At 32.7% G+C, this 10074-nt stretch overlaps 2 protein-coding genes across 2 annotated transcripts; one reads left to right on the forward strand and one right to left on the reverse strand.

Annotated features, from left to right (window-relative positions):
- Positions 1 to 2047: 2047 nt before the first annotated feature.
- LOC132615079 (major latex allergen Hev b 5-like) lies at positions 2048 to 5484 on the forward strand. Its single transcript, XM_060329632.1, has 2 exons — positions 2048 to 2281; positions 4519 to 5484. Exons 1-2 carry the CDS (start codon positions 2153 to 2155, stop codon positions 5218 to 5220), a joined length of 831 nt encoding a protein of 276 aa, XP_060185615.1. The 5' UTR covers positions 2048 to 2152; the 3' UTR covers positions 5221 to 5484.
- A 149-nt stretch (positions 5485 to 5633) lies between these two features.
- Positions 5634 to 8904, reverse strand: LOC132615078 (WAT1-related protein At1g68170-like). Its single transcript, XM_060329631.1, has 7 exons — positions 8571 to 8904; positions 8189 to 8251; positions 7791 to 7907; positions 6735 to 6984; positions 6270 to 6425; positions 5946 to 6097; positions 5634 to 5869 (listed from the first exon to the last, which is right to left on the reverse strand). The coding sequence occupies exons 1-7, from the start codon at positions 8741 to 8743 to the stop codon at positions 5644 to 5646; spliced, it is 1137 nt and encodes a 378-aa protein (XP_060185614.1). The 5' UTR covers positions 8744 to 8904; the 3' UTR covers positions 5634 to 5643.
- Between the last annotated feature and the right edge of the window lie 1170 nt (positions 8905 to 10074).

Below are 10074 nucleotides of genomic sequence, written 5' to 3' on the forward strand. Positions count from 1 at the left end.
TCTGATGTTAGGGATAATTTTGACCCTTTTTACGTTTATACAAAGCCGGAGAAGGAAATTTATTTTCACTCGTTCATTTGGTTCTCTCTTAATTTAAGAGGGTAAAATGGGCATCTTGCTGCAAGATTAGCACTCGTGTAATAAATAAAGAATTTTATTTTAGATGTAATCACAGAATTAAATAATTCGTGTTGTTTGTGAAAAAATGGTCCTTTATACTGACTTCCAAAGTCCGAATCTCCGCAATTTTCGGGGGATATTCCCTGTCAATAATTGGTCTCTTTCTTTTCTCCTTTTTACTCTCATATTTATATATCTACGGAAAACTAAAAAAAATTACACGAGAAGTACGATAAGATCTTGACTTATATGTTTTTTCAAAGTCTTGACTAACGAATTAATCAAATTTTAATCGAATTTTTGGTTGACAGTACTCAGTAGGCTTCTTGTTCCATAGGTGGTATAAAGTTTCTTATTTTGATTTTCTGCCCTCTCCTTTTAGTATGTATATTAGTAGTAATCTATATTTTACAGCAGTTTGGTTAAATTAGTTGATAAGCATACGTGATGAGAAATATTTAAAAATAGAGATGCTAAAATTGATTATAAATCATATGTGACGTATAAAAAAGATTTGTTTTGAATTATTGTTGTAATATAGTAAGCACTAAGCAGTACATATTTATGAACATTCTCCGGTCTGGCTTGGAAGATATCATAAATTGAACATTCTTTATGGGCTATTTTGCTGAATTCAAATAGGGAAAATGACATAGGATACTTACTTAAAACTCTTTATTACAAAATATATAGATAATTTTCCTTATTTATAAAACATAACGATATTTTACGAAATATGACGGATTTTCATATATTTTTCGTTTTTTATTTTTTTCAGAATTGTTTTTTGAAATATATATATTTTTAAATATTTTAAACTTTTTTTAAAAAATTATATTTTTTTATTTTTTTTTATGCTCAAAGGTTTAAAAAATTACCTCAAATTTTTGTGTATGAAAAATGCATGAAATGTGTACGTGTGAACGAAATTTTTAATATAATTTTCATACAGAAAATTATGAACGAAAACTTTAAGCCTTGAATATTGTATGAAAGTTGTTATAATGTTATTGTAGTTGTATTAATTTTCCCTAATTGGATGGAAAACCCCAAATCCCACAAAATTACCCAATTTCAATTAAAACTATCCGACCAACCTCTTTTAACCAGATTGGCGACTTTTTGAGCCACCATCTCCTCTCCCTCAATGTTGCTTGCTCTACAGCCATCATCGTCGGCGAGGTCTTGACACCGGAGCTCCCTTTTCCCTTTAAAATATAATGAGTAAATTTGAAAAAGGAAAGTTAATATCCAGAGGATGCTGCTACACCTCTTACTTATGCCCGAGATCTTTTTACATTCCCATATAATATATGGTGTGCAAACTTGTAAATCATTTCTATCAATAACACACTCATATTTTAAAGTTACAAGTCGAAATTTTTATATATATTTTAAAGTTACGATGTTTAGATCTTTTCAAGATTTTCTCTTCCCGCTTTCCTTATCTCAATCCTAAAGTAATTAAAAAAAATAAAAATTGCTCCAATGTAAAGTACTTCATCCGTTCACTTTTCTTGTCTATTTTTTATTATGTAACCTTAAAAATTACTACTAATAATTAAAATTTATATTTTACCATAATATCCATATTAATTGGTGTATAGTCTCAATAGACTTAAAAAATAATTTGAAAATGAGTAATTAATCTTAAGGTTAAAATAAGAAAAAAATTATCTTTCGATATGTCATAAACAAGTAAAAATAAAAATTTATTTTTATTATAACGAACAATTAAAAGTAAGCGGAAAAAGTACTTTGTATCAACCATATTTAATTTTTTAGCGTGAACTTGGACAATTTTTGGCGTGAAATTAGACAACTGTTATATTTATTTTCCTTTTCAAACAAAATCGTAATCAAATTTTTAAAAAGTGAAAAACTTTCTAAGAATAATATTCCATTCCCGCCAGCTATAAAGCCTCTCCCTTCCTCACAAAGAACTCTCTTCCTCTCCAAAACAAAAACCCTTTAAATAAAAAAGCAAAAGGGTATACAGTAGTGTGTAATTATTTTCTGTGAAAAGGGAAAAATGGGTGCGTGTGCAACGAAACCAAAAGAGTTGAAAGGAGAAGCGCCTGAAGACGCACAGGAAAACGTGGCAGTTGTTGCGGATGAGGATGCTGAAAGACGTCGATCTCTCTCTAACTTGTTCAAAGAGGTAATTCAATATTTCATACTATTTCCAAGTTTATAATTTTATCTTTACTTTTCTCGATAATATTTATATTTTTTTTTTTCTAGCAACAACAAATAACATACGCGATGTAATCTCACAAGTGGAGATGTGTATAAAAATAGGTTTTTTGATAAAATTAGGTATTTTATGTATATAGTTTCTAAAATTGGTATTAATATTGTCTGCTGGTATCCAGTCTAAATGGTGCACTTGATTTTATATTGAGTTATTTGGCTGGAAATCCTAGATTTGTTACCTAACGTAGAGATTTATGTTTATTTGTAGAAATTGAATATTAATGTCTTTTTGGTGTTTTGCTATAGTACTTCCTATTTTTTTTTTTTTAGTTTAATATACTAATTTTTTGTTAAAAAAGTTAACATCTTCTGGTTGTTTGAATATTGGTTTCTCTACGTTAAATGGAAAAAGGTTTTAATAAAAATTGCTATGAATCTGTTGTATATTCTTACAAATAGCTTCACATAGAAGCCTAGAGAAAAGAAAAAAAAATCTTATTTTCTTCCCTTTTTTGTTTTTTGTTAATTTATACGCCTTTTTTTTTTCCTCTTAAAATTTCATCCGTCCTTACTATATTTTTTCCCTTGTGATTTCTAATTTTCGTTTGTATTATTGATGGATGATTCTTCCTATTTATGATTTAGGAAATAAACAGTGTAAACCAAAAAATTAAAATTTTCTTTTCAATAGTTTGTGAATTATGTTAAGTAAAGAAATTTTCCATAGTTTTTTCTTAAAAAAAGTATTTTGCTGCTAAATTTTTCTTCTTACTACCACCTTATTGAGTATTGACTATCAAAAATAAAGAAAAGTTGGATACTATTTTTTATCAATTTTCTTATCACCAAATTTAACATTTAAAAATATAAAGTGTTTTTGCTGCTATATTTTATTCTTGATTGTTGAGAATAGTGGATTATGTTATTGGAATGATGATGATGCACACTAATAATTATCAGAAAGCAAGACAGTAGGTTCTTAAGCAAGTCATAATTGTCACTCTAGACCTAATGAATGTTAATAAATTATACCAACATGTAATTATTTTTGGGACATGAATGTGTACTGTCATCATAATATATGGTCCATCCCTTTCACTAGCTATTTTGTCGGCATTCGTTATTTTTTCCTTAAAGAAACCCCTTAATCCTGAAAATTGTGTAAAAATTGTTTATTCATTAATTTGCCTGGCTGGAACAGAGATAGTGTAGTGGAAGTACATATTAATTGCTGTATTTAGAGTTTTGTGGTCTAAAAAAGAGTGGTAATGATGTTTGGATCCTGAGTTGTTGACAACCAAATAGGGTCTTGTTTTCTTGGTAAAGGACCACTAACTTGTTTTCTTCTCCTTTGTTTTCTATTTCTGTGTAGTCTTGTTATTATAGTCTTGCTTTTATACTAGACTAGACAATATTGCTAAGTTTTGTCTGCCTTTTTGTTTCATTGTGTTTCATGTATGTCAACTCACTTTTATTTGCAATAATAATAGTGACCCTGCCATTAGGTTCATTCTGGGTTTTGACTAGTGAGGTTATAAACAATGTTCAACTTTTAATTAATTAGAACAGTTTTTACTTGAAAGCATACATCAATTTTTCACTTTTAACATAGTGATTTTCTAGATTGTGTAATGTAACATTATATAGTTTCAGCAACTACAAAAAGGAAGAAAACTATAGGTTCCCCTGCTCCTATTTCTTTTCTTTAAAAGAGGAAAGAACATAACAGTGGGAAATTCCTTTGTTAGAAAAGAGAAAATATTTCCCTTTCCCTCAACTTTTTGCTCAAGTCAAACAAAAAAGAAAAAGAAAAACATATTCTCCATCTAGTTTCCCTCCATTGCTCTTCTTTTCCTAGTTTATTAACATACCTTTAGTTATCTGCCAAAAATGATACTATGCCACATTGAAGAATGAAATAGTCGTGTCTTTAGTTCATAGTATTTGACTTTAGATTACAGACAAAAATGCGGAAAGAACTGATAAACTGGTTGAGTTTGTGATTTAACCATTCAATTGCCAGCTTATTTGACAAGGACTAGTGATCAACTCTTAATTTAACAGGAAATTCTTTGTTGGTTCACAATAGGTACCATTAAAAGATGGTGGTTGTGCTACAAAAAACAAGAGGAGGGTGCATTGCATTGATATAAATTGTTAGTGTTTGACTAGCTTCTGATATGTTCCATTTCTTTGTCGCAGAAAGAAGAAGGTAACGGATCGGAGCAAGTAAAAGAGGAGGCATCTCAGATAACACAAGTTTCCGAACCATCACCAGCCAAGCCAGAAGAAGTTGAGAAGGTCATTGATGCTCCCGTAACATCCGAGATAGGAAAAGCACTAGAAGTGGGATCAATTACTGCCGAGGCCCCCAAGGTGGAGACTTCCGAGGAGAAGAAGACAGAGGAAGTAAAATCAGAAACTAAGGCAGAGGAAGTAAAACCAGAAACTAAGACTCCTGCTGAGAAAGAGGAAGTTAAACCAGAAACTAAGGCACCTACTGAGAAGAAAGTTGAGGAAGTAAAACCAGAAACTAAGGCTCCTACCGAGAAGAAAGTAGAGGAAGTAAAACCAGAAACTAAGGCTCCTACCGAGAAGCAAGTAGAGGAAGTAAAACCAGAAACTAAGGCTCCTACTGAGAAGAAAGTAGAGGAAGTAAAACCAGAAACTAAGGCTCCCACTGAGAAGAAAGTAGAGGAAGTAAAACCAGAAACTAAGGCTCCTACTGAGAAGAAAGTTGAGGAGGTAAAACCAGAAACTCAGGCTCCTGCAGAGAAGAAAATAGAAGAGGCACCAGCTGCAAAAAATGCCCCAAAATCTGAATCTCCCGTGGAGACAAAAGCAGAAGAAAAACCAGCTGCTGAGTCAAAGGTAACTGTAATAGAAGCAAAGAAGTCGAGCTAGTTTTGGTAGGATAATCGAACCATAATGCGGAAGGTTTTGAAGAATGAAACTATGCTTCCTTAGTTGCTTGAAGATTGCATGGTGGAAGGTGTGGAAATGATTTTTGTTGGTTGAGTAAGATTTAATCTTTTATTTGTTGATTTCATTCTCGTTGTTGTTTGAGTTCTATTACACACGCTATATTTTTATCTTGTTCATCAATGATGGCACGTTTGAACATACTCTATCATTAGCTATTTGAAATACAAGTTAATGTATTTGCCACATTTTTCTAGTACTTTATTAATTGGTATTTGTTATACATGGATTTACAAATTCTGGAGCTCATTTGAATTAAATCAGTAAAAGTGGAACTAAAACATGTGATTGCTAAACTTCTGCATTGAATAACTGGTGGTTGGATATATAAGTTGGATTTTCCGGTTATGCTTCCTGAAGAGCTGCAGCTGTTGTCGCAACAATCTGATCATCAGTTTTGAATTCTGGAACTATTGCAGCAGTAGCCTGATTTACACCAGCAAATGAGATGATCTCAATGATTCCATTGTTGTTACTTTTTAAAGCTTCAGTTTCTTCTGCTCTCTTCTCTTTGGCTTTTCCCCATATCACAACGTATAAGCCAATAACGATGAGTATCGATCCTATTATGCTGTCATCATAAGCAGATATTGTTAATTCTTGAACGAAGTTTGTTGCAATTGAACATCCATGGGGTAGATTCTAACCTTCCAACGTGCAGCTCCTCGTGAAGGACAATCGTACCAACTATGGCTACAAAGATAAGTGCCAACGGGTAGAACGACGAGACGTAGAGAGGCCCTTTTAGTTTTGTGCACCATGCTATTATGGTTACTCCTAATCCCGAAGAAAGAATGCCCTGAAACAACTTTAAATCAATAAGAGTCGAGTAACATACTTGCACGTCTAGTTGTAAGAGTGCAACAGGCAATGTGTAGGTTAGATGCACGACACTAATTTGAATCCATTGGCCACCGGGGATTTCTCAGTTATAAAAGAAAAAACAAAAGAAAAGAAATCGAGAAACATACAGCATAAGCAGGAGTGAATAGTCTGATGTTCCAGCCAAGTTTCCAGGCAGATGGATGCCTTTCCCTTATAAAAGCATAGATGCCTGCCTGGATTGCCCCACAAAAACACATTAAAGCAGTGCTTGAGTACATGGGGTATCTCTGCCTCATCTTACCCTGTTGTCAAGAAAAGAGAACAGGATATAATATATTGTATCAAGAGAATGACCATAGTCCCAAATAGATTTAGAGTATATTTGGTATGACAAGATTCATTTTCGATGAAAAATGACTTATGCCCATAAGTTAGGAAAGTCATTGTCCCCTTTTAATAGAAAATGTTTTCCTTGGGAAACGATTTTCGTTGTACCAAACATCATAAAATGACTTTTTATTGAAAACATTTCTCAAAGAAATGACTTCCTTCATACCAAGCACGCTCTTAGAATGACTGAAATTAGTTAAGGTGGAAATTAATGGCAAGACCTGAAAGACCAACCAAGCTGCATAAGAAGCACAACTTAAAAATGCAAGTATTGAGCCCAAAAGATTGCTATGGGTCTGTGCTGCTGTTGTTGCTGTGGCATTATCACTGTGAAGACAATGGATATTGATAGACCATAAATTGATCTTCATTCCTTTATAAAGGCTCAGAACCAGTGCTCCCCCAATGCCCAATACAGTTCCTACCAACTTGGCTTTTCCTGCTACTCTATGGATGTCCAATCTTTCCATCCTGTAGATATCATGGCCAAAAAACTTGTTTCACACCATTGGCAACAGTAAAGAAGGTTAAGTATTTACATGATTAGGTGTAAATATCCAGTGCAGGTAAGTATTTACCAGTAGATTAATTGCATCAAGATTTTAGTTAAATAATCGTATTGAGGGGAAAGTAAGTGAGCCTTGGGGCAGCAGAAAAGCTTTTTGCGTTTCTACGACCCGCTTAAGGCTGGGCTAGACTAACATATTTGAATGACCATCCAAATGAAGGATTGAGCCGGACTGGATTGTTTAATATTCCAGCCAACTTAATTGGTTCAGTTGATTTGACAGCTCTAATGGTTAGTTACCGAGTACCATGAGTGAAACTTGATAAAAATAGCGTTCATTGGTCAATTTTCGAATCAATCTTTGAAAAGTAATCACTTTAATTGAAACTCGTATTGTTTTCAAATTTTACACGTGGAATTCGAAATTTTGACACTATCAGGAAACAAGAAGAAAAGTCAAAAGCTAAAAATTCTTATTCTCATTTTTACACACCCCACGCCACACACACCCCATGCCACACATACACTGACACTAGTTATATATATTAGGATAAAAATTCTTGGAGCTGAAGAGATATTTTACCCATTATCTTGTTCGAAATAAATAGATTTCTTCAAGACACCAAAAAAGTATTTTCGCATTAATTTGAAGGGGGCTCGTATTTAATATGAAAAAGACAAACAAAAAAAAGTCATTATTTATATTTATATACTATAAAATATCTCATGAATCAGCCACTAATATTTGGCTTTTGAAGAAATGAATTACCCCATAATTACAGCAAAAATTAATGTTACTGCAGGAGTGAGGTTAGACATGGCTGATGAAATTGTTGCTGTTGTGAAATTTAAACTCTCCGCATATAAATTGCTTCCAAGTGCTGCCCTGTAAAACAAATATACCCAAATTATTTCCAAAATTTTATGATTTTTTTGTGTGTGGAATTTTTTTTCAATTAATATGGACTGATATTAAGAGATGATTTTTGTAAGTGCATGAAGAGACCTGGTATGCTAAAACACACACGCATTTTTTTCCAATTGATCACAAGTAGTTGTTTCTTAAAGTAATTGGAATTTAGTAATTTATCTTTGAAAACTTTTGATTAAACAGTAACATAATTGAGAATGATTTCATAAATGTCATTCATTATTTGTCATCCTCACCCCAATAATCCGTTGATGACCCCTTGGAAGAGTATCGTCCAGCTAAATGTGGGTCTTCTTTTTCTGTATGCAAAATAAAAGAAGAAAAAGATGTATAAGAAACTGATCTGCATTGAATTCAACTCATAAATTGCTTTTTATATATAGGTACTTCTAGAAAAATGTTAATACTTTAGTAAGGAATTGAAATTGAAAGGGAAAAAAAACATGAGAGATCAACGTAGAAAATAAGTAGAATGGGCAAAGGGTGCACTTCAACATCTTTTACATGTCAAATGACTCTCTAGCGAAAAAAAAATGTCATAACAAATCAGAAATTAACACAGCAAATTAAAGAAACGAAAATGAACTTTTCACTAACAAAATATAATAATTCAAGAACCTTTCCATAATGAAAGCAAGAGGAACCATGAAAGCAGTGGCAAAAACCAATCTGTAGAAGACCATAATTTGGACTTTCATTCCATCAGCAACAGCAATTTTGTAGAATATGTTTACACTTCCAGATGCTAATTGACTTAGCACCATTAGTATCACAGGTTTCATATATGTCATACTTCAATTGTATCTTATTCCAACAAGAGAGAATGAAAGATTAATTAATAGCACAAACCCTTTTTCTTATTAGGTGTGCTTATAATTCTTTCACTCTCCCTTTGGTTTAGTTAAATTTCATAAGCGCTTGTATTTATATAATCATCATACTTTGTGTAGGTACGAGAAGGTAATCACATGTCCAACCTATATATAGTTCACTTAGCTTAACATCAAATAGAGGGCCCCTTTCATAAAGTTTGGCCTTAACCTTAATTTAGGTAACTCAACAAAGATTACATATACATGAGACGTGTATTTTTGGACCAAGGAAGAGTTTTCTTTGTCGAATCAAAAACCAATTCAGTTCCTACAATTGCATGTTCTATGCTATAAATTTGTCCAGGATTTCTTCTTCTTATTTTTGTTTTTTTGTTAATTATGCGTCTGGTACCTGGAAGTACTGTTCTTTAAAAATAATCTGTATAAGTCTAAATAAAGTTTCTGAATCTATAAAACACTTAGTAAAAGCAGATTACACAATCTGTAAAAACTAAAAACCAGTAAATTACAGAAAATGGACAAATGAACAGAAACAGTGTTAAAAAAAAAAATATATTCAGAACATAATCGAGCCCACTTAGTTCAAAGTGTGTCCTTAAGGAAATTATTTCCCTCACAGTACTCGAGGTTGATGGAATATCCCCTCCCAGGATAGAACGATTATCTTACCAAAATAGTAGTACTCCAAATTCTGGTAGCGGCGAACCACTCAATGGCGGTATATCACACAGAAAAGAAAACTTGTAAGAAGAGTAGAAGAATAGAGGATTTCAGAAAAATTCGTAAGTAATAATCTGAATATTAACTGGAATTTATAGCCGAAGATCAATCAATCAGATCATTTGACCAAATCCAAATCCAAATCCAAATCCGAGCCGAGCGAGCGACGACGACGGCGCGTGGGGTCCTTTCCCCCTCAACCCTTTTAGCAACTAGAGAAGGTGTAATGTAATATGTACACCTCTCTTTTTCTCTCTTTTTCCTATGTGGGACAGATGCTTTAACCAAAGCACAAGGAACCTTTTACATTTCCCAAAGCAAAAAGGGACCTTTTATATTTCCTTCACTTTTCATCCCATCATTTCCCATTCACCAATATCAAAAAACCCAACAATTACTAGCGAATAATCCTAATTGGTGTCGTTTAAGCTTACTAAAAGAATTATTTTTCGTTCTTAGGGCTTGAATCGAGATTTCTAGTTACAAGTAAAACTAAATATCATCCATCTAATAACTCTCTTGGGTGATTTTGTTTAGTTTCCAGTATCTAATGCCCATAATCTTGTAGA

The sequence above is a fragment of the Lycium barbarum genome, chromosome 10 (assembly GCF_019175385.1).
Source record: "Lycium barbarum isolate Lr01 chromosome 10, ASM1917538v2, whole genome shotgun sequence".
Taxonomy (NCBI): domain Eukaryota; kingdom Viridiplantae; phylum Streptophyta; class Magnoliopsida; order Solanales; family Solanaceae; genus Lycium; species Lycium barbarum.

What these genes read in the sequence shown, in the direction of transcription:
- LOC132615078 (XM_060329631.1), bottom strand. Translation starts at nt 8,743, where the DNA reads ATGACATATATGAAACCTGTGATACTAATGGTGCTAAGTCAATTAGCA. An exon ending in GTCATCAACGGATTATTGGG is followed by an intron (nt 7,908 to 8,188) that starts GTGAGGATGACA and finishes TTTGTTTTACAG; the next exon opens with GGCAGCACTTGGAAGCAATT. An exon ending in GAGGAGCTGCACGTTGGAAG is followed by an intron (nt 5,870 to 5,945) that starts GTTAGAATCTAC and finishes TTATGATGACAG; the next exon opens with CATAATAGGATCGATACTCA.
- LOC132615079 (XM_060329632.1), top strand. Translation starts at nt 2,153, where the DNA reads ATGGGTGCGTGTGCAACGAAACCAAAAGAGTTGAAAGGAGAAGCGCCT. An exon ending in TCTCTAACTTGTTCAAAGAG is followed by an intron (nt 2,282 to 4,518) that starts GTAATTCAATAT and finishes TCTTTGTCGCAG; the next exon opens with AAAGAAGAAGGTAACGGATC.